This window comes from Drosophila simulans, chromosome 3L (assembly GCF_016746395.2).
Source record: "Drosophila simulans strain w501 chromosome 3L, Prin_Dsim_3.1, whole genome shotgun sequence".
Classification (NCBI taxonomy): Eukaryota; Metazoa; Arthropoda; class Insecta; order Diptera; family Drosophilidae; genus Drosophila; species Drosophila simulans.
Genome location: NC_052522.2, coordinates 9563628 through 9587998, shown reverse-complemented (window position 1 = coordinate 9587998; position 24371 = coordinate 9563628). Strand labels below are relative to the sequence as shown.

The 24371-nt window shown below is 41.2% G+C and overlaps 1 protein-coding gene and 1 long non-coding RNA gene across 10 annotated transcripts; one reads left to right on the top strand and one right to left on the bottom strand.

Moving 5' to 3' along the window:
• Positions 1–392: 392 nt before the first annotated feature.
• Positions 393–24111, bottom strand: LOC6737488 (anion exchange protein 3). Of its 9 annotated transcripts, none has more exons than XM_016174499.3 (16): positions 23434–24111; positions 14700–14964; positions 7248–7395; positions 6922–7186; positions 6583–6712; positions 6407–6433; positions 6143–6304; positions 5841–6083; positions 5631–5771; positions 5330–5347; positions 4951–5151; positions 4061–4255; positions 2234–3987; positions 1971–2165; positions 1677–1905; positions 393–1616 (listed from the first exon to the last, which is right to left on the bottom strand). In XM_016174499.3, the coding sequence occupies exons 2-16, from the start codon at positions 14775–14777 to the stop codon at positions 1542–1544; spliced, it is 3861 nt and encodes a 1286-aa protein (XP_016031278.1). In that variant the 5' UTR covers positions 14778–14964; positions 23434–24111; the 3' UTR covers positions 393–1541. The 9 variants fall into 9 exon arrangements, with proteins under 9 accessions (XP_016031278.1, XP_016031270.1, XP_016031276.1 ...); XM_016174491.3 differs by lacking the exon at positions 23434–24111 and adding an exon at positions 16086–16341; XM_016174497.3 differs by lacking the exon at positions 6407–6433.
• Positions 20984–22012, top strand: LOC120284837. The gene is made up of 2 exons (XR_005544087.2): positions 20984–21212; positions 21304–22012. It is a non-coding gene; the product is annotated as an uncharacterized LOC120284837 (long non-coding RNA).
• Positions 24112–24371: the final 260 nt, after the last annotated feature.

The following is a 24371-nucleotide window of genomic DNA, read 5'->3' as shown; positions in this document are numbered from 1 at the left end:
CATGGGTTGGGGCAGGGCAGGGCAGGACCCCTTAGGTCGCGAAAGGTGAAAATGCCGGAATGTCGGAAATAAAATTAAGATTTGTTCAACTTGTTGGCTAAAAGTTTGACTCGGCTAATTTGTATGCTTAATTGCCAAGCGCCATTTACACTAAGCTGCGCGTAACGCTTTGATGTTGATAATTCGATTGGTGAGGCTTAAAAGGGTTTAGTTTTCCGTATAATTGGATATCATTTAGAATTCTCCCATCGTAGAATTAGACATTAATAGCTCATCAAAAATAAATGGAAGTAGGAAAGTAGCAAAGACTATACTATATATACATACATTATAGCCCCGCTTAACTTTTAGAATCCCCAAATCCCCATTTTCCCATAAAATTAAACAGCATGTTAGGATTTTTAAATTTTATTTGAATTTGAATAAACAATACTAGACAACAACTACTTAGAAATAAGTACAAGTTCATACATACAAGTTACATAAAAATAGTTTGGTTTTGGCCTCAGCTCAACGCTGCTCCGAACGAATAATCATTGAATCGAACTATATAGTATATGTGGGTGTATATAACATAGTCATGTATAAGTACAATGTGTTTGTGTTGGTTTTTTGTGTTTTTTTTTTGTTGTTTTTCAATAACCTGACTACAAGTACAAAGAAGGCAAACTTACAGCGGCCACTTCAAACGCGAAGCATTTACTTTAAAAGAAAGCTCCGGTTGAAGTGCTTAAAACGATTTTGTTATAAACAATTGTTCGTTCGATCTTAAAGGGGAGGTTTTTGTGTGTGTTTGACACTAATTATCACTACGCCAGTTGAAGTTAAATAGTTTACGGGTTCCTCTTAGTTTTCCACGCTGGGATTGCTTCGATTTGATAGGTCTAAGCCAAGTTTATAATAGTTTTGTGTATATGCAAATGCAATTATTGCTAATAATACATGCGAGTCTCCAACCGAGTTAATAACTTGTTCCTCTCGTTGGTTTCCTTTGCGTGTGATGCAATCATTGTGTGACGCTCCTTTCCGTGGGAAGGATATTTGTCTAATTCTGACAAGTCAGAGGTAACGATCCTAACATTTGATAAACCAGCAACCGATTTTGTTGGCCTCAAAAATATGATTTTTGTTCTCTGCTCCACCAAGTCATTCTGGCTAATAATCTAATTTGTCTCTTGATTTCAGTTGCAATTTAGGTACACGATTCCGCCTTCTTCTGCAGCTTCAACCGCTTTCAATCACAAAGTGCAGACCCCGCAAATATATTATACAAATATGTATAATGCTATATATATGCTCTGGGTTATTCAGGTGTGTGTGTAGATTTGTGTGTGGCTTGTCTCTAAATACTAATTGCAGGTAGTTCGTTAACGCTTTCACACCAGAATGTCGCAACAAATATATCGTATTTGTATTTGTATTGTTATAGTTTTGTTTTTTCTTGCTTTTGCTATTGTGATTTTGTTTTTGGACCAGCGTAAAACTTGGCTTGGCTTTAATACTTTCAATCTAACACTAATTAAGTTCCCAACAATGCAATCCTATGCTGGTAAGTTGGTTTGTTCATAGAAATCGGGCTCGTCGTCGTCGTTCTTCTTCATCTCGCTGCCATCCAACTGAAAAAGTGCAAAACCACTAATTAAAATGTTCTCAAAATTCGATTTGAAATATATTACCGCTTGCATTTCCTCTGGCTTATAGAATTTTGTCAAATTTTGCCGTATGGGCACCATCATGATCAGGAAGAAGGGGAAGGCCAGCGAGAATTGGGACGACTTCACAGTCCAGAGGAGTACCAGGCACAGAACCTGAATGGTGGTAAACAAATGCAGCTTCCAAGGACGCAATCGCTTCACGTATGGTGTGGGTGGATAATGCTTGACCGGCATGAAATATAGTCTTATTCTGTGGCATACAAAATGGTTATTATTATATATATTCATATTGAGATTCGTATTCTACGCTCTTACCTTTCGAACAACTGCACTCCGCTCATTGAGGCCACTCCCATGTACAAGAAGACTCCAAAGAGCACGGCCATGGGAATCAACCGAAGAAGCGGAGCCATCAGCACCGAAAGTCCAATCATCAGGCACACAAAGAATCCGGACAGGCGCTGCTCCTTGACATCAACGATCCTGGGCGATTCACCAGGAGCGTGGGTGCTGTTCAACGAAATATGAAATTAGTTTTAAATTGCTCTGTTAATAAATAGACGACCGTTTGAACTCACCGTGACATAATGGTGACGGAGGACACATGAGTCACCGATCTCACAGTGGCGGCGCAATGCCAGGGCATTCCGAATATTCCGCAGGCGCAGTTGAGCAGGCAAAGCAGCACAATATCCCAGTGGAGACCAGAACCCTTCTTTAAGCCACGATCAGGCTTGTCCACAATCAGCTCGGAGATCTGTGACTCCATAAAGATGAGAATATAGACGAGCAGGGCAGGTACTACACAAGCAAATGGTATCCACGTGGAAGAGGTATCGAAACCGATGTACCAGCCGCGCTTGGAGGGATCACTGGGCGACAGACCCTCCGGAACCACCAGTTTCTCTGTGTACACAGCCGGCACCAGGTAATCCACCAGCACGAATATGGCAATGGAGATTGGTACACCGAAATCGCCAAGGGCACGACGAGCATTACGACCCAAAAAGTGGGAATTACGGAAGAGCTTCAGGTAGTAGGCAACCACGAAAGTGGCCAATGTGAGGATGGTGCAGAATAAAGCAGTGTTCGGCTGATTCTTGGGCAATGGTGGTGGACCAATGGGCATGGCTGTCGTCGAGATGTTCATTACCATCTGCGTAATATTCGCTGTAACACTCGCCGTCGCATTGAGAAGGCTTCCATTGGTGGCATGTTCGTGGGCGACCAACGTCGGCGGAGGGAGATTGTAGTCAGAAAGCAGGGGATTTTCCTTGTAGATCGAAATCAGTTTCATGAATGTTTCCACAATATAGATGAGCGTAATCAGAGCCGAGAATATCTCCTGAGTGAATCTCGTTAGCAGACGCACATAAACACTGCCCTCGAAGGCGGATACAGTCAGGGCTATTATTATCAACCATACTCCGACGTAAACCCTTAAGGACAAGAAATCGAATTCATGTTGCGTACAGAACACCATGAGGGCTTCATCGAATAGAAGCAGTGGTCCGGTGGTTCCGATGATCACGAGTGGTTGGCAGGACAGACAATGGAAGACAATGCCCACCAGGGAGCACGAGATCAGCGTCTCTGAGATACCAATCCAGCTGTTTGTCTTAGCGGAAACGAGACCTCCAAAAGTGATAGCCGTTGAGAGGCAAGCGAAGTACATAAAGATGGTGGCAGCCAGGGTTTCAGTGTTCAGGCCATCGAGTATATCACTCTTGTACATGGGCATTCTGCGTTTCAGATCGTTCCTCAAACCACCCCACAGACGTCCAGTTTTCTCCAGCGGACTAGGTTTCTTCTTCTTTCTGCCATTGTCATCATCGGAGTCGCCATCACCACCACCATCTCCTCCACCAATCGTGAATCCAATGGCTCCCAGGGTTTGCTTCTCCAGCAATGCCTTCTCCTCATCCTTGCCAATCTTAATCATCTCACTGTCTCGCTTCACCTGCAGTGCCTTGATCTTTCGCGTGCGAATCCAATCCTTCTTGGCCTTCAACTCTTCGAAGGGCAAAAGATCGTGGCGATCCCAATTACCGGGCGGCAGAACGATAGAATCGTCCAGGAACTCATTGATGGCTGATAGCAGATCCTTGCGATCATCAGCTTTATAGGCAATGGAGTGGAAGTGCTCGTTAGCCATCAGCGTGGAGATGGAACGACCCACTTCATGGTAGTCCAAGTCGAAGTTACGAGGTCCCAAAAGAACAAACATGAATCTCACTGGGACAGGAACCTCGGTCAAAGTGGGCATCAGAACACCCTCCGACAGACGGACAAAGGCAATGGTGGGCTGCTCCAGGAACTCTACGGCACCAACCTTTGGGATTAAAGTAATTGTATGATAAGTAAATGTAATACTTTTTTTAATACCAGATATATGTATGACTTACCAGCACAGTGGTGGCTTCAGCACCCGCTGGAATCCTCTTGAGGATTGTGTCATTCTGCAGCTTCTTGAGATCCTCCTGTGACGAGGAGTACATATCGTCCTTCATATCGATCTTGAGCTCATTGCTGCGCTTGCTGCCTCCGATTTCGGCGGCCGGCATGATCTTGATCTTCTTGTCATCCGTGCCAGACAAATTCTGTGGAACATTCCATTTAAATTTAAGTAGGGTATAATCTTAAGAATGCTTTATCTACTGGGGAACATATAGCAAGCATCACATGCAAAGCTGGTGCCAAAACACTCGATACAAAGTCGTGCAACTATACAAAATCGGAATATTAAGTAGAATAGTAGAACAGAGTGCGGTCTAGGGCAGCAGTAGAGTCTAGAGTAGCGAATGGAAGGGATCTAAGGTACTTGAACAACACAGTCACAATCACAATTGAGAACTTGCCAATCGTGGAGGTGGAGAGCACACATAAAAACAGTGGTTCTAAAGGGGGAGAAGGGCTACGGAACTGGTCTAAAACGTGGTGGGGCTAAAAAGAAACATCGCGAGTTCTATAAGCGCAATTCGGCTGCTTTCGACTCCGTTTAAGCCAGGGAATGAAGCCATATTAAAATATTGGTTACCAATCCCACAAACTTAACCTGAAGCTACTGCTAATCGAAAACTCAATGATTGTAACATCTGAAATAATTTATGCAATATAAGTTAATTTTTATGCTAATAATTTAAAGTCTTGTTTTTACTTCAACCATCTGTGAATAGGATTCATTCCCTTTTATCTGCATCCACAGCATAGCCCACCCCTACTTTTTGGCTTCATTCCCTAGCTCGTGGAGCGGAGTTCGAAAGGCGGGGAGTCTTAGGGGGTTCTAGTTCATTACACCCAGGTAGGACATCGTCGAGTGGCGCCGGTGATCAATAGCTGCCGCTGCAGCGGTAGCTGTGGCCACGTTGAGCATCGCCGCCGTGGGCGGAGCACTGGAGGTGACGCAGATGCTCCTTCTGGCCTTGGCCAGGTTGCGAGGTGGTGGCTGCGCCTGCTGATACGGCTGGTGGGAGGAGTCCGCACCCATCCAAAGAAACTATTGTTTTTTCGGAGTGCAGGAGGTTTTTGTGTTTGTTTTGGTTTTTGTGGCGAAAAAAATCAATTAACGCACAAAAAAGAAAGAAATTGAAGAGATACACAAACGTTTGGACAAAGCGGCGTTTAGTTAAGTTATCTGTACGATCATGTCTATATACAATTTAGCTGTTCATTACCGATTTGGGTATAAGTTGCTGTTGTTGTCGATGTTGTCGTTATTATTATTGTTGATGTTTTTGGTGTACGAGTTGTGAGTCATGAGATGGCAGAAATAGACAAGAAGATAATGAACCACGATCATGGGAATTAACAAACTTTTGTCACAATTGTCACTGAAAGCCAATTATTTATAGCGTACAGGCATGATGTCAATAGATAAAATGGTTGGATAATACGATATTAGAATGACAAGAAGGCGTCGGAGGTGTTAGCGAAACCATTTGGATGATTGGATAATGGCATAGGGGCTAATCTCACCTGCAGGCTGGTGTAGCTGTTGTACTTCCTCTTGGTGAAGGGCAGCACACCCTGGTGTTCGTTGACATGGCGATGGCGCAGGAGCAGCGAACGCATCACCGATGGTTTGTCGTTGATGTCAATCAGGTCCTCGATCACCATCTGATATGGTTTAATGTTTGATTATTAGATTATATATATCTGAATATATTTGGTAAAAATATAACTCACCTGTTCCACCACGCGATAGGCCACGGCAGGCAGATCCTTCTCGTTGAGATCGAGCAGGACAACGCCCGTTTCCAGGCAGCGACGTAAATTGAGCAGCGAGTGGAAGGAGAGGGAGGCAACATGGGGCTTGCCCCAGCGATCGGAGCCCTCCTCCACGTCCTCCTCATACTTGATCCAGCGGGCCGTCTCCTTCCATTCGCGATCCTCGCCCACGCCCGTGAGCTCATCCAATTGCACAAAGATCTATTTGCAAATAATATTATTATAAATGTGGGGATTCTATAGGGGATCCCTTTACTGACCTCATGAGGACTATGGTCCACCTCGGGCTTCTTGTTGGTGAAGGGGGAAATCGTTATTTGGGGCAACTCGCGCAACTTGATGGATGAGTGATGGATCTTATGGCGGCGCAGGGCACGCGGGTCGTCCGAACGATGTGATCTCAGCTCGTTAAGATCAGCCTCCTAAAAGTGGGGGAGAAACAAGAGATTAGATCTAGAACTCGGGTTTTCATTTAGGATCTGTTCATTGGGGCTAAGGGCACGGCCAAGGATAAGATGGTCAACCTGTTTAGCCGGCATTTGGCCATTTGTCTACAGGTGCATCCGTATGTTTTGTGGGTTAGCAATGAGAGTTGGAGAGACACAATAGCTGATTTAGTTAAATGATCTCAACTACGGTTAGTGGGGTGGGGTTCTTGGAGGGCATAGTTAAGTGGACAAAGTGTTCAGTGTGTTCCTACCTCCAATGCCGTGTCCTCAGGCTGCACAGAGATGCGACGCGCACCTGCATCACCGTTTTCCTCGAGCTTGTTTTTGGGTTCCACGCTGTCCTGATGTGAGAATTTACGTTGTCTATAATACTGATGGCGGCTGTAAATTAAAATTTTTGTATATAATTAATATGTGCTCCTACGTGCATTACATAGAAAGCTAAAAGTATGTTGCGTATACGTAATGTTGCTTCAAAGGGTCTTATGAAGCCCGCATTACGTATACGCAGTGTTGTTCATGAGTTTGATTCTATTAAGCTAATTTGTTGTGTCTTTCATACAATATAAATACATTTAGATTATATTTACCTTCTTCTGCGTTTACGTTCGTGCGATTGATCCGTGGGCTGTTCATCATAGCTCAAACTGGGCGGGGTGACGACGATCTTCTTTTTGCCGCCAAACTGGACGTGCTTCTCGTCCACCGAGTTATCCGAGTGATCGCCGTGTCCGGCTCTCTCCGAGACTAGCGGGAAGTCCTCGGGGATGTCATCATAGTTTTGTGCATTGTTCAAAGGCTCCGTTTGGCTCTCGTACTCCGAGTCCTCCTCGATGTTCAGATCGTTTGTGCGGACTGCAGATATGCAGTATACTTAAGTATGAAATGTTATTATGTTAATCCGAAGGGCACCTACTGCTATTCTTCTTGCGGGATCCAATGGGCAGCTGGGAGTTGTCCTGGAAGGTGTTTACATCGAACTTGTCCTTGCGCGCACTGTTGCCGGCAAAGACCTTGTCCATTTCCGAGTCCAGCAGCACCTCGTCGGGATCCTCATTGCCAGACTGCAAAACACAAAAAAGAAACAAACAAATATACCAATTGTAGTTACTCAATTGTTTTCATGCGTTTGGTCACGTTGTGCATGAGTCAAGTCGTCGCAAATACTTTTCAATTAAGAATCTATAGGGGAAAACAAAGTCAGACGAGTCATGTGACTCGCAGCATTATTGTCCCTCGTCACGAGTCTTTCGTCTTTCGTCATGTTGACGATCCGTGGAAAACACTTAGAGGGGCGAGAGGAATAAACACTTTGGGGAGCAAACGTCGGTCTGCGCACATTAATCATCTACCATCTACAATCAAGTGCGATCGCACGCATTTGACAGCCAAACATTCCAACATAATAACCCGGGCATTTGGTGGATGGGAATCAAACTGGATTCACTGGGCGTCGTTCTTAATTGGTTTTAATCGATCTCAATTGATTTCCATAGTGACGAAGGCATTGATTGCGCACTTCTCGCAATCATCATCATCAACATCAATATCAACATCATTTGGCAAAGAAAAAATATATATATTTTTCTTCGCCCCGAGCGGCAAGCAAGCAAACCCAATTATTGCCAATTGTTTTGTGGCTATCAAATTACAAATATCGGAAAAATCTTAAATTGCTTATTGAAAATCACTGAAGAGGTTGCCGTGAATTTGATTTTCCCTCTTCCAACATTTCTGAGAAATGACATCAAAACAAATCTATTCAATATATAATTTCCATTTCACCCTCATTATTAATTAAATTAGACTTTAAATGTTTATTTTTTAGTTAATTTGTATATATATTAACATTCAACTAGTCAACATCTCTATTCGTATATTCCCAGCTTTAATGACTCATCTTCGAGAGATTAAGGTGCTCGAGTGTTTTCTTAGTCCTGTTTACTAAGTCAACATGGAAATTATCGTATGCTCAGATGTAGGTACATAAATACAAATGGAATTAACTAAATGCGATTGGGTCCCTCGGGTTGACGAAGGACTACCGCTTGCCGGTCAGGTTTGCAGCTGTTGAATATTTGATGGCAACTTTAATACACTGGGCGAGCGTATCCTTGACAATTACATTCACTTCCTGATAAGCCCTGGGGCAGATAAGGGCGGAAACAAAAAGGTAAACAGAGTTTCAGCTTGTGTTTATAAATAGACTAAAATTTAATAACGCTGAGAGCCTGCACGTGGGAACGTCAATGTGTCCACCGACTGGCAGTCGCTGGCGAGGAAGACCAACGACCAAGTGTCTGTGGGTGGGATATTGTGGCTGGTTGGCGTTTGCATGTGATAAGCTGGAGCGTAACGCGCCGTGTTACGTTAATTAATCGATAAACACTAAGTTGTCCCATAATGGCTTTCATACCAATGCTGACTTTGCTGATCATTATGAAGTTGTTGGCATTGCTGATTTACAGATACGTACAGGCGGCTGGCAGTAAAAGTATTTTGTCATTCAGCCATTAGCTTGATGCCCATCATAATGTGGCTATAAGCTACGGCCGCATAAGCCCCCAAACCGCCCACAAGCGACCAGAACCACCACCACCCATTTGCCCACCCACCCATCGTTCAGGTAACAGAACGTCGCACTTTGTGCAGCATGTCAGCGTTGCTTATCACAAATAATCGATGGTATGTTCTCAACCCCACCGACCTGCCACGCCCAACGCCTACTGCCCCGCCTCCCAGGCGTCTGAGCTGTCAATTCTCGTTGTTGTTTGTTTAGCATTCCGGAGTGGAGCTAAATGAGTATGCACGGGTCATACTACTCCTATACGAAATGCACACAGTAGCTGGCCAAGGAAATAGAAGCCCCATGAGATCATCCAAAGTGGATATTTTGGTGGCGAAAATGAGCGAAACATAATATTTGAACGACGTTAAAATTAATGTTGTATAATGCTTCTAGCAGATGCTCTTTAAAGCATAGCCTGGATATACATATTTCCTTGCTTCTTTGGCAAACTTAACTGATAAAACATCTTGTCTTATGATTTAACATGATTATAAAACTTGATTACCATTTAAATCAATACAACATAAACATAAATTAAAGTTAAATAAATCCACCCTTTAAGATCAAATGTTTATGTAAGTGTTCTGATAGATGTTCGCATGAATTGCTTCCACCTTCTGACTTCCACAGCATTTTGCTTCCCATTTGCATAACCCATTCTGAGCTCCACCAGCATATGCGTTCTCCTTATTTTGTTCCTATTTTAGGGAAGTGCCCCCCTTGGGAACCCGATGCACCTAGTCGGTTGACAAGCGTTGTGAGCAGACACAGTCACAGTCACCGTCACCGTCATGCCGTCAGTTTGCCCGCAAAGCTGGGCGTGCGTGTAAGCAGTTTAGAAACCGAGACTTCCCACTCCAAGTGGGGGGCAGTACCCCCCTTCCATGTGGGGGCAACAATAAGTTGAGCCGAGTTCGCGGAGTGTTTCTGATGTGATTTGACATCTGCGAGGCGGCAAGCGAGCGGCAGCACGTGACTTACAAGTCATAAGCAAGTTGAATGCTCGTGGCCTAAACAACTTTTTGTCCAACTTGCCAAATTGAATCAAATTGCGGCTAAAGCGAAACTTGTTAAGATTTTGCGAGTTGCTGCTAGCTGCAACTTGCCAACTGTTGTTGTCATCGTCGGTGACTAAGTTTTTACACTTGGTCCGCACAGCAGATTAAAAGTTAGTCCGCTGGCGTATATCGCGTATAACTTTGTATTTATTGGAAAACTGTTTGAGTTGCCAAAAGGAAAGTCGGGTGGGAAATTGGAAATTGCCAAAGTTCATATAAGCCGCAAAAAATAAGCAAAAAATGTGCTATGTATTTTAGTATTGATTCCATGTGATTTGGCACTTTTAAATTGATCAATAATAGTAATAATAATTTTAAAAATATTTCCATTTATTGCCTGTTTGGTTTTTTTCTTCTCTTTGGTTTTATCGCAAATATTTTTTGGACTCTTTATGGAGGTCCAACATTTGACCATAACTAACATGGCCATAAAAAGCGTGCAAATGTTGGGAAAACAGTAACCGTTTAACTTTACATTTAACTTCTGACTTTGAGTTGGGGATATATTTATGCATGTATACACAAAAGTTTTTATTTGTTTGCAGCTGTCGAGTTTTTTGTCCATGGCCTCTGCATAATTTGGTTGATTTTTGGTGGCCCGTTTTCCCTACGCACTTAGGTTCTTTTTTCCATTCCATTTTTTTTTTTTTTTGTTTGTTTGCACAAATTAACGATGCTTCTATATTCGCTTTTGTCTGACAGCCTGCTCGCAATAGTGTGTGTTTGTGTGTATCTGTGTTAATTTAATGTGAATTCCGCAGCGGAAATGCTCGCACAAGCAACAGAGCGACGGGGAAAAGTGGAAAAGTGGGTACAGACCGGTGGCGGGTCAAGGGTCAGGGTGCGGGGCACGGGGCAAGGGGCGCGCCGAGACGGACACGTGCGAAAGGTTAAACTGGTCAAAGGCACTGGCGTTAAAGCGTCGTATACGTAATCTGGTGATGGGAAATCATGCTGACAATGCTGCTCACCCACTAAACGTTTATATATTCGCACACTACAGCTTCGCACAATAGAAAAGTGTTGCATACTTCAAGGTCAGTGGATGCCATTCTATATGTGAGTGTGTGTGTGTAGATGTGGGTTGCCATTGTGTGTGAGTTAGCTGTTGGCAATAAATAGCTAAAGCCTACTCTATTTATTATCCTGCGGCCAAAAATGAATAGAACATTTCCAGGAAATGTGCTGAATTTTATAGGAATTTTGTGAAGTGAGAACATGAAGAACTGTACCGGAAATGATTTGGGTAATGGAAAGGGTTTAATGGGAATTTCTTTTGATGAAGTAAATTATTTACTAAGAAAATGAAAGGTTTTCTTAGCATGAAAAGTAGCTACATCTTAGTTTACTTTACATTCAACTAAGAAAAATATTTTCCAGAACATTTAAATTATTTAAAAGGTTGCCCCCTGCACTAAAACCTGCGACACTAAGCGGCTTATACAACTTTCAATGCACGAAACTTGTACAAAACTTAAATTAAAACCCATCAAAGTTTTCTACCTTAAGGACGAAGTTCAGTGAAAACCCTTGTTTCACCGTACAGGTGTGATGGAGAGTAAATAATGCATGGGCTGCTAAATAATTCTCAACGTTTTTATAATGCCAACAAATTGGAAACACGAAACCGCAAAATCCCCATCATGCAGTCAATCATTCATCAATCCGGCAAACCGAAATGAAACTCGGTTATTATTGGTAATTTTTAAGATGCCACACACACACACACACACACAAATAACACCTTAAAATGTATATGTATGTGTGCTTGTAACCGCAGACACACACGTGTGTGTGCAGGGAGGTGGACTCCTGTCGCTTGGGTAACATTTTCCGTAACATTTCTGTGTGTTTTTCACTGCCGCTGAGCCGTTTTATTGCCCCAAAAAGTATGCAACACCCAAAACGAATTTCCTCCGGAATTCATAGTCGTCTATGTATGTGTATCTATACAAGGGATCTTGGAGTTTGCTTGCCTGTGGCACACTAAACGGCCAGCTCACTTGTTGGGCCCATCTGCCAACTTTTCGACTAATAATTTAAAAAAAAAATAAAGGGACAGCACTCGAATGTGAAAAGGCTTTTCCCATTTTCCGCTCCGGTTGTGTGTGTGCTCTTTTGAAACAAATTTCAAGGTTGTGTGCTCTTGAAAAGTTTGTGTGCGTGCGTTTTTGATTAACATTATAGATCAAACAAACAAGCTAGACTAGTTATTCCGCATTACCTTGAGGGCTCCTATTTTGCTTGCAAAACTTTCGATCACGTTTGCTAGTTGGGTAATTGGGTTTTTCCCTCACGCAAAATCCTTTTTGCCTGTTGCACTTTGACCCGCGAGTTATGAGTAGAGTATATATATATATAAATATCTATTTTCTGAGGCCAAATATTGGCCAGCTCCGCTGTCTGGGAAGGCTGCCCAGCAAATGAGGGGCCATGCTGCTTGTGCCTGCTGCTGCTGCTGCTGTTACCTGTTTTTCTGGCCCACTGCGCAGGCGTTGGCCAAAAGCGCGCGTATAACGGTAGAACAGGCCGCTCAGCTGGCAGCGCTGCAGCGTTTCGGCCACGCTCAGCTGATTCTCAGGGCCGCCACGGCGTACGGGCTTTACTATGTGCCATCACCTAGCCACCCACCCACTATCCACCAGGATACGCTGCTGCTGCCGCCTGCCACTGCTGCTGACGTAAATCGGAATGCAGTTTTCGACGCAGAAAGCTCTGAAGCAGGCCAAAAGCTTTGACAGCTCAGCGTTTTTTTTGTTTTGATTGTTGGTCGTAGCCCCCACCCACACACCAGTGCATAATTAATGGCAAAGCTTTTGCGCGCACAGGACCTCCCGATGATGGTCAAGGCCGCTCAAGGCCAACACTTGGTGCCCCACACAGATGGGGCGTTTGTGTGTGTGTGTATGTGCAAAAAAGCTCGCTCCTTTTTCGCCATGCACAAAAATCTATTCACTTGATGGCACTTTGAAAAGCGTGCCAGTACATTAGGGCTCATTAGCTGGCCAACCATATATGTATGTATGATTGTACGAACGCGTGTGTGTTTTGGGTAATTACCGATAACAGGCGAGTTGTAATGGCTAATTAATTATATGCCTCCACAGTGCAGCGCTCAAGATGAGAGAGTTCACCCTTGGGCAACCTGAATTATGCAAGACCATTAACATCAAATGGATTGCGATGGATGACAGGAGCAATAATTGATTGATTGTTGCCATATGTAATAAATATTTAATGGGTATCGATGGGGGGGTATATCCTTTGATGATACCAGCACATTTGATAAATGCCAAAAATTTATGTGGACTATAAATCAATCCGTAACACTAGCTTACTAAATTGGGAGCCAAATATATGTTGTACACATATTAACAGCGGAATAAGCAAGGAAGTCAGAAAATTTGACTCTTTATGCACTTTAAAAGTTACTAACAACCATATATGTATAAGAATATATATTTAATATTTAAGTTTTGTTTGTTTTGTTTGAAAGTGCATACTACGTAGGCTCATTTCGAACGTGTTTACTAGATCATTCCAATGCGAATGTTTCACCTAAATCATGGCATACTTTGTGGTGCAATTAAGTTAATTGAGGTTGCTGCTCCCACGGCTACTGCAACTTGATGCTTTCACCTGGCCAGGTGTCAATGAATTGATTGCGACTACAATTCCGCCGTACTATTACTTTTCATTGTCAGTGTCAGAGTGAGTGCTAAAGCAACGGCCTTGACCACGACTATCGATTTCCCGTTCTGTGTTGGTGAGTGTAAATATGAGCGTTGTGTGCGCTTCATTTGAATGCGCTGAGTGTCTAGCTAGCTTCCTGTTACCGTTATTGCCAACTACTGTCTGTTGCCAGTTGCACAATTAAAATGCGTTTACTTCGACGCTTTTAGCGTTTAGCCTTTAAGCTGACAACTTGTTGTCGCCCTCCAGCCACACACTGCGTATACGTAATGCGGGCTGAAATGCGAGCACAAAAGCGACACTTTGGCATGAATGAATGCATGATTAGGCACACTGATCTACTGCCGCAGCACTCGAGCACACGAAACTGAAACTGAAATCGAAATTGAAATTGAAAATGAAACCGACATCGTTTTGCTGGAAACTGGTTTCTAAATTGTGTCACTTGCTAGCTGGCGGGCATTTTTGCCGGTGTGCCCCCAAACTACGGACACACTCCGGAAATGTGTAGAAAAGTAAACAACTGCGAAATGGCAGAAACCACAAAAAAAAATCAATAACAATTACTTGACATTACCCGTGTGGGCCAGCAATTGAATTATTTACAAATTCGCAATGGCAAAAAATTAAAAAAAAAATAAACAGCACATTTAAAAAAGTGATTTATTTAATGGAAAACTACCAACGGCAGTACATTTATATATCCACTTTTTTATATATATACGTATGCTTGGATTACAATAGCAGAATAGTTGGTGGAGAACCTTGACTGGGTAAAAGTTTTATCGGGATCATCATCATCAATCGTAGTATGAGCTCACTCAAACATTTGCCTAATTAATTACCAATACATTAGTACGAATTATTAATAGTTAACCTTTCGATACATAGGAAATGCGACTAAGATCTGGTGAAAGTGCTTAAGTAATTTGAAAAGCACTATTATTGCTATCTTTCTTTCAAGCTAATATTCATTTGGCCACAGCATGCTAAATCGAGATCATTATATATTATATATGAATATAATATATTTATAATTATTACTCACCTTCTTTTTGGTATTGAAGCCCAGGAAGGATAATTTGCGGACATTATTCTCCCTGCCGCTGGCCGAACTGAAGCTCATCTTGAGTGTTGCTTGATAAAGATTTCGTTTAATTTAGATCCAATCCTAAGATATGGGATTTCTTGAATGCGCCTATTTGATGATCAGGCAATGCAATGGCATCGGTGTGCTGGTGAGCTTGGTTATTTGCTGCGGCCACTGTGGATGCTCCAAGAATCTCGGCATTCGGGGCAGCGAATTCAACGCCCTGAAAGTAAAAAAAAAAATTAATAAATAAAATGAGAAATAAAGAAAATTCGAAACAGAGACGAGTATGGCGTGGATGGAACGCAATTTCATTAATAAACAACTTCGAGTGTTGCTGGTTTTTGTGTGTGTTTTTATTTTTTGTCACTGCTAAGGAGGCCAATTGAACGAAAATATAAGTACCGAGCGCAATAAAAACCATTCGACGCGACTCAATTAAAGTTAAATGGCAGCCACACGCATGGGAAAGGGGAAAAGGGCGGCGGAGGGGGCGGGGTCGATTAAGCACGCGACTTTCGTTGACGGCTCTTGATCAATTTGCGTTATTTGAGCACTCAATTATTATTCGGAAGCTCGAGGGGCAATGAATGTGGCAATCGACGCCCCAAGGCGGTATTCTTTGACGATCAGATCGCTCAGTTAACGATCTGCATCTCCATTTCTAGTGAAAAAACACTGCACCGAAAGAAAATATTGCTATTAATATATATACCAGGTATTAGATCAATATTGCAAAAATTACATCAGTTCCGTATCTTTCAACACATATTATTTATAATGAAATTTCTCATTTTTAAACACGTGTCACATGACTAAATTTAGCACAATTGACTGCGATATGACTAATCGCCATCTTATCGAATTAAACTTGCAATTAGTGATCAAAAAAATACTTAGAAAAATTGTCATAGTTTTATGGTAGGTTTTTCGAAAGAACTGCGTTCTAAAAATTTAAACATTATCAAGTCTTTTGCCTTTTTTGGTATTCAGATTCAGATCTTGAATTTTCTTTGCTTCTCTGATATATTTGTTCTATTTTTATTAACTCCTTATCACTCCTCTATAATGTTTCTATTGACAATCTCCGATCTATTTAATAGTTTCGTATAACACACTGTCATCTAACTGAAATTGAAGCCATAATTTACGTTCATAATGGGCGCCCCGCCCATTCGTAAAGATATAGCAGCCCTTTCGATTTGGGGCGTGGCAAGCGTTGAACCTAAACGGCAATCAAGCGAAACAAACACAAACACAATTGTGCCCAGGAGTCCGGTGTTAAATGTTACGTGTCCGCAGGTCCTTAATAATGCAGTAGGTAATAACTAAGTAGGCAGGCACCTTCTTTGTTGGGTAGCAAACTGGCAGGACGACTGGAGAATGGCCAACTAGGGTAGTGAACAACACAACAAGAGTTACACAAATTCAATTAGGCAGCGGCACCGACTGGCTGGCCATGGGTTTGCACGACGGCTGGCAATCGCGAACAGCTGGCCACTGGGGCGTATACGCGATATTCAGGACACTCGAATCCGACGAGGCTTGCTCCGTGGCGAACGAATGCCGTGTGAACCTGTTGCGGCTGCGAATGCGCTGATTTATGTGAGCTTCTTTCTGCGGCCAAGAACGCTTGAAAAATGAGCCGCCGCCAACCGAAGTATCAACGAACTGCGAAAAAACGCCCTCATCGCTCCAGTGTTTGCGTGTATTGGGTTTGTATCTGTGTCTGTATCTGTATCTGTATCTGTATCTGTATCCGTGTCTGTGAGTGAGGAGCAGCGCTTCGTTTCGTATCGTATATCGCGTAGACAATCCAACATGAGTCTCGTGCTTAACTTAGCCCGTCCTATTAGCGCTTTCCTCTGCCAACCCACAAAATTTTCACTTCGTCGCGTTGATTATGTAAGAAAATGTGACTGGTCTTTGGAGGGAGCGGTTCGTGAATTTCGTGTGCCTTGTGCCTCGGATATTCCGCCTTGTTTGCCATATGTTCCTCGATAAAAACTGATGTGTCTCCCTCGGTCTGACCATGGATTAAAGTTAAGTTGGTTGGCAAACAAAACTTTGGCTTTTGGCAACCTTGATATTGCCTCGCGTCTGCAAAAAAGTGGGTGGCATGTTACGGTAAACGCTATTACTAATAAAAGGATTTCAAAGTTGATCAATGGCTGAATTCGAGCGGAAGCTCCTCCAAGGTTGCTGTATAAATATTTGAACACCCATTCCATCATTTGGCGCTGCCTTTGGGTATTCTTAATAAATCCCTAAATTGCTTCGTTTATTATTGGTATTTGTGCTTGTTATCTCAACTTTTTGAAGCTTCAACTTCAGTAATTTAGTTGAGTTTCACCTGTTGTTTTCTACGAACTTTATTTCGTTTAAATTTTAACTAAATAACTTAGCCTTCACAAAATAGGTAACAATTTATTCGATGCAATATTTTAGCCAAGACGAAAGTATATTTAAAAACTGACAAATAGTTTCGTGACAATAAAAAACTTAATTAGGCAGGACAAAAAATTATTTTCTTATGTAAATATATACAAGTTTGAGATAATATATATTAACTGGAAACTTTTCTAACCGAACTCCCAATAAAATCCCAAACAATCTAGTATACCCTGATAAGAGTTTAACCCAAAAATAGCCAGAGCTTAAGATCAATCTAGACCTATTTTTATTTAGACCAACTCAGGTGACTGGTCTGTGTTTACAGTGCGATTGATCGGGAATCGCGTGATTCTAACCGAATTCGTTACGATAAAGTGCACGTAGCCAAAGGGAAAACAAATAAATTTACACATTTTATATGGCTCGCACACGGGAAGCAGACGGATGGATGGCAGTCAGTTGCATGTTATCAAAATTAGTGGCAGCTTATAACTCTTAAATCCATAAGACACTTGAGGCAAACAAAATGGTCGGAACGGCGGTCGCTGGTTCCCATAAAACCCGAAGGTGTTACAATTTAAAACCCCAAAAAGTTCCATGGCCCGAAAGGGGAGCAGTGCAAGGGGAGCAGTGAAAATTAACGTGGTGATCAATTTTATGGGTTCATTAGCGTGCGCTGGCGAAATGACGCCAAACGATCGATCGTACGACGGTCTGACTTAATTTTGATTTAAATTATTTGTTTGTATATACGTATACGTTGGCGGGTATCAAAAAAGAACCGCCTACACCTTTAACGCTCTTATCTGGCCACTGGGCTAGCCAGTCCCATTCATTTCGATTTCGATTCCGATTCCGTTTCAGATCGCAGCGCAGCCAGTTTGTTTAAACAATTGACAGTAATGTATGGGATTTGCCGCACGGCAGCCACATAAATTATCAAATTGTCTATTATGTGTCGTTTTTCGAAATTGATTTGATTTAACCCCAAAGACACGTCAATTAGCCGCCTGCCGATAGATGATATATGGCCAACGAGGGCTTTAAATAGCCAAGTTGCTTATGTAATCGGCCGAAAGAAGTCTGCGCCTTATCAGTTGAGTCTCGTGCGAAGTCTCCTTATCAAACGATGGTTTTTTCATTTTGCACACCCTTTGCCACCACATTCATCCAGTTCCAACCGGTTTATGTCAGTCAGTCAGTCAGCTGCAGTTGCACGAATCCTACCTACCACTCACTCTGCCGGTAAATGCCACAGAACTTAGCATTCACGTGCTGCCCGAACAAGTTGCAAACCGGTTTCTTTCGCTCGGCCAAATTGCAACAGTCAGCAGTGCAAAAGGCAGCTGCAACTGGAATTGCAACTGCAGCTGACATTGAACCTGAAAGCACTCAAGCGCCTCGAACTCACAGCCATTTCTCAACTCTACCGGAAAGTCGGTTTTATTGTTTGCACAACAAAACAAAACGCCGGCGAGAACCCACTCGAACATATAAATGTCAGTTTAAAAAGCACTCGAGATATATATACTATAATGCCTGGATGGGTTACCTGCCCAAATGTCGTTAACGATGCCGGCAATTAAACAGAAGTGTGCCCATATACTATTCCTGAATATATGAGTGCATAAATATATTTGATAATTGGAAACGCATTGTTTAAGTGCCGTCATAAATCTTGTCCGATCATAAATATTTGTTTTCAACGATACCCAGACTGATTACCAAGCCCTCCAAGTTCGATTCATTAGTATAAACTATACTTAAATCACACAAATGGCTAGTAGTTCAAGTGCACTTATTGGAATAGGTTAGTAATCGCACAATTGTGCAGTTTACAATTCAATTGAAAGGCGTGAATAACGCGATTCAAAGTACTGTTTAAAAGCGTAATATAATATTATCAAGTAGTGTCGGTTACAGTAGCTGCTAAACTAGCGAATAATTGCGGTTATCGCACATGGCTTAAAGTGGATTAGTACACAAAAGCGTTTACGTGCCTATTGCCATAAAAATGGTACAAAAAAATTTAATTAGTACTAATTAATTGAATAAAGCCACCACAATGCATATGTAAGCGTTTCAAACATGGCACAGAATTTTAATTATTTAATTAAAGCTACATTTTTACAACATTTTTTTTGGATTTTCATATATGTGGACTAAGTTTTTATCAAGTACCGTTCAACTTTCCACTTGAGTGACACTTTTGTGCGACCTTGAAGGATTTATGATCGACAGTTTGTTCGTCTGTTCAAAGGTTCAAAGCACTTCAAATCAATTGCATGCGAAACACGACATTTGAATCGGTATGAAAACATTTGGCAACGCTCCACCGCACACACAAAACCTAAGGCTGATACTCAATTCCAATTCCAATTGCAAATATAGAACCGAATTTCAATTAGGCCATTGCAGTTGTAGTTCAACTAGTGACGAAACGCTCTTCCCTGACTGCAAAAAGACCCAGAGATCGACGACCGTTGTGGAGGTTTTAACGAGGAACTCATGTTTCTAAACCCTAATCAATTACTTTCCCTGCAGTTTGCTTTTATTTTTTTCTGTCAGCTGTTTTAAAAATACGATCTGTTTTCTCTACATTGTGTATATGGTTTTCTTCAGAAATTGCGTTTCCTGGCCGCAACGAAGTCGGCACATATTTATTTTCTTGGGTTTTGTAAATCACACAACGATATCAATATCCAGGCATGGGCGTAGCAAATGGGGATCTAGTTTCTTTATCGTTACCAGAACGAACCGATGCGCTTTTGACTGATTAACCAACTGTCGTCGGTGACTTTGTTCTGATGATTCATGTGCATTTTTAAGCGTGACGAAATGAGATGCCTTATCTTAAGGGTGTTCTCGTACGATAATAAGTACTGAATGTTGTGCAACAATTCGGTAAAGGTTTTATGATTTTGTTTATAACTTTAAGTTTAACTAGGTGTTGCTGACTATTTGTCGTTCCATTAATTAGGAGCAAAGTAAACAAATTAAATAAGATGCAGATACAGTTGAGCATTAATATAAATTCATTTAAAGCATTATATTCTCCAATTCTTTATTTTACATTGGAGTTATTTTAGTTTAATTTAATGCTGATTTGTTTATATTTTTACATGAAATCTTATATGTTTACTGGCTAAGGTAGGTGATCGCTTTGTGTACGCCCTTGCTTTTACCGGGTACCGGTTTCTTTCTGAAAATCAGCTTCTGTTATTAAATACTTCAATTTGCTGGCCCCAGCAAATATTCTCTGTATCGTTCGCAGGAACAATAAATACTACACTCGAAACACGCAAAATTACAACAACAGATTCGCCCCACAAGTTGTGTAAACAAAAGTGCAGAGCAACAATTATAGCTACTGCAGAAGGGGTAATAACAATAAAACCCAACTTTAAGCGTCATGATACATTTTGGTTAAATATCAGGCAAGAACCCCACAAAATGCAAAAACAGCAAAACAACACAAAAATAAAGAAAATAACCAGCCAAGTTGAGATAAACAAATTCTAGTTAACATTGTGTGTTTATCGTGTGCGAGTCGCGACTGCAGCATAGATGTTGCAAAATGTGAGGGGGGTGGGGGGCGTTCCGGGGAAAGCCAAATTATTGAGCCATTACTCACCAGCTGAAACCCCAGAGTGGTAGCAGGGGGAGGGGAAGGTTTCTAGCAGCGGGGGCGTTTGGAGCGAGAAGGCGCCAAGCACAAATATCTTTCAACACAGCGACAAAATAGTAAAAGCATCGAAGTTGGCCACTCATTGAGTATTTTCAACACTGCACATTGGTTTTTTATGTGTTTTTTTTGGCAGAAAGTCAAAAAATTTTTTTAACGGAATAAAAAAATTTTTAGTTTCTTTATATTTAGGATAGTCTAATTAGATAAAAAAAAGTCGATTTTTACTTTTTTATGCAACACTGGCTTATTGCCCACCTCTCAAAGAGAGCTGATTGTCGATAACATGCGTAAGACAAAATTGGCGGCAAATCATTGTGCAACATTTGTGGTTAATATTTCCTCAGAGAATTAAAAAGTTTAAGCTGGTGTCATGGAAAACAGTAGGCCAGGTATGTAGATTTGTAGTTCAGTAAAAATTTTGTGTATGTTATATGTTTTTGTGTAGTTGTATCGTGTTTTGTTTATGTACCTTTTTTACAGTCAACTTAACAATTGTAGCTGTGTTTCGTGGAATATAACTTTTGTATGGCAAACCACTTCAAAAGAATTTTAACGGCAAGTTATTAACTAACATGTGTATAATATTATACAACTAGTTTCATATGCACCTTTTTGTTCCTTTTTGAAAAAATTACGTTTTTGTAGATGAATACTTGTTTGGGCATGCAGAGCTGCTTGACATTTGGAGCAACAATAGTCGCTCTGAGGATGCAGTTAGGCAGCATATATTTAAAAAAATTGGTCAGAATAATTTAAATGAATGTTGTATTTCACTGATAAATAAAAAAGTTAAGTCCTTCTTTGATTACATAAGGAAACATTTGCCAGGTTGCAATAGATTATAGGTTGTAAGTATAATAGCATAACAATGACATATGATAAATTTATTTTTAAATTTCATGACAAACTGTTTTGGACCATCATATACATCTTAATATGATTTTATTTTATTTGATTTTCTGTATATAATATCATAATATAATATAATTAAAAATAGATACAAATTTTTTTTTTTTGGTAATGTAAATATTTTTATGGCATATCGGCCAGATCGTTTATATGGCAGCTATATGAAAGTTGACCAAATCACTTGAAACTTTGTGAATCATCTTGGGGGAAGTAAAGAGTAACACAAACCAAATTTGGTGAAGATAGGTCATCATTTCGAATTTCTGCCAAAAAAAACGCATAAAAAACCACAGTGCACTGTTAGAACTGTCCTTATCAGTAGCATTCAATGATAACTTTGGAATATCCAGATAAATAAGACGACCATGCTAAAAAAGCCGGCATTTCTGCAAGAGAATCTAGAAATCTCTTTAGGAATTTTAAAAATTCCATGAAATATTATATTACACTAGCACTTTTCAACAAATTAGTTTGAATTAGTTTTGCTTATCTGTATGAAAATAATGAATCTGGGGATACTTTTTGTAACTATGAACAATTGGTTTGTTTATTTTACATTCCTTATTATTATCTATACATTTCATAGAACTTAGTTCCCAAATACTTGAATTGGACGACTACTGTCACCTTTTTTTTCAGTGCATTCGGGAAAATGCAACAGCGATTCACGTGCTGTGCAAAATAGATGGGCGTGGTGCCTGGGGGGGAGGGGGTTAAAAAAGGCGTCCAACGGGGGACTTGGAGCACACTCAGTGCTGATAGCAGGAATTCCCCCAAAAGTAGAGTTTTGGTGCTTTCTGCCCGCTGTTGTTTCTCTTGTTGTTTGCGGAAATTTGCATAAAAAGCAGACAAACTTAGCATAAAGCGCCGCGGGGAATGGAAGACAAACAGTCGCTGATGGAGGCGGAGAAAGGGGGGCAGAAAGGAAAGAAAGGGGAGAAAGGGTGGAAAGGGGAAATGAGAACGTAGCACTACGTGCCCGGTACAACTGAAACTGTGTTAGCTTGTCGAACAAAACCAACCAAAACAACAACAACAAAAAAACGGCAAAAATCAAGAGCACAAAGGAAAAAATCCCACACCGCCCCTGGCCAAAGATCCAAAATAGAACCAGTTTCCAAAGTTTCGCAGTCACATGCTGCAGTTGCTCTCGGACCTGACTTGATTTATTTCCTCTGGCTGCTTAATAATTTGTCCGACAGCAATTGAGAAACCGGGCCGAAAAGTTCTTAGCCAACAGCCGGCTAGCAAGCAGTAAGTATTTAAACAATATTTAGTTCCGTAATTGTTTTCGCCGCCGAGTAAATTTCGCATTTTCTTTGACACTTTTCCAACTGCGAAAAAGCCCAGTAAATGTTTATTCTTACACAGAGAAAACTTGGTTAATGTTTTGGATAATTATGTAAGGTCCTAGATATCACATTACTTTAGGCCTTTAGGTTGCGCGAATAAATAAGAAATAAATATTCTAATTTCAACTGCTCATTTCAAAAACCAAAACCTTCACTTGATCAAATTTTTTCTTTCGGTGTGTGGGAAATGCGACAGAAAGTCAAAATATCCACAATTTAAAGATCTTTTTCGCACAAAAATAGCCGCAGACAGAAGAGCAAAAACAACGATAAAGGCAGACCGAAGTGAATTTTATAATTGACACGTACTTGAAGTATTCTTCTACTTTTTACTATTTATTTTTTTTACCTTTTACTCGGCCACGGGCGCCAACAACAACAAATGCGACCACTGATGACGTCGCCGCTTGGCGAAATTCGAAAATTTTCCACTGTGCCTCACACACAGCTCGTTGATTAGCATAAAGGGTTTTTCTTTAACCTTGATCTTGCGGAGTCAACTTCCTGGTATATGGTTTTTTTTCTTAGTTTTTTAAATTTAGTTTTAATTTTACGCGGCGCTGACAACAAACGAATCGAACGGAGAAAGAGCGGGAGAGCGATATATTTTGGGGGGCGAGACACACACACACACACGCGCGCTGGCTGGAGAAGGAGAAAGAACACGGGAGCGAACGCGTCGATAAAAACAACAGACGATAAAGCAGAGGGCAATGGCGAAACACACAAAAATTGGCAGGAAAGAGCAACAATAACAACGGCGCTTCTTTGTTGTAGTTGTTGCTATAGTTGCGTGCGCGCACGTTGGTGGTGGAACCTTTTGTATATTTTTGCTGTACTTTTTACTCTGTATTTTCTTATATTTCGCGTACGAGGTTTACGACTTTCTGTGTTTCGTCGCAAACTTGAACTTGGCGAGCTCTAAAAATATTATGCGCCTTTTATCCGCAGTTTCTGTGTTTCCGTGCGAGCAGCAGCACGTTTCCGAACGTAATGATTTACAGTTCCTGCCGCAGCACGTTTTTAACCGAAGCGATCGACGGCGAATTTGGCGGCGAAGAGAAGAGAGTTTTGAACTGTCTTCTCTTAAATCGATTCGGAAGAGAACCAAACTTTTGTCTTTAAAAGAATAATTGTAGCATGAAATATAATATTTAATCTAGTAGTTATATAATTTGTTAATCCAAGGCGATCGCGCATTAATCTAAGTTTAATATATATTCTTGTATGTTGAAGAGTACTCGTTAAGCATCTCTATTTTATTAAATAATTTGCTTAAAAATGTTG

Coding starts and splice junctions, on each gene's coding strand:
- LOC6737488 (XM_016174499.3), bottom strand. CDS start 14,777: ATGAGCTTCAGTTCGGCCAGCGGCAGGGAGAATAATGTCCGCAAATTA. Junction 7,187..7,247: donor ATCCCGCAAGAAGAATAGCA/GTAGGTGCCCTT, acceptor GCATATCTGCAG/TCCGCACAAACGATCTGAAC. Junction 6,305..6,406: donor GCCAAATGCCGGCTAAACAG/GTTGACCATCTT, acceptor CCCCACTTTTAG/GAGGCTGATCTTAACGAGCT.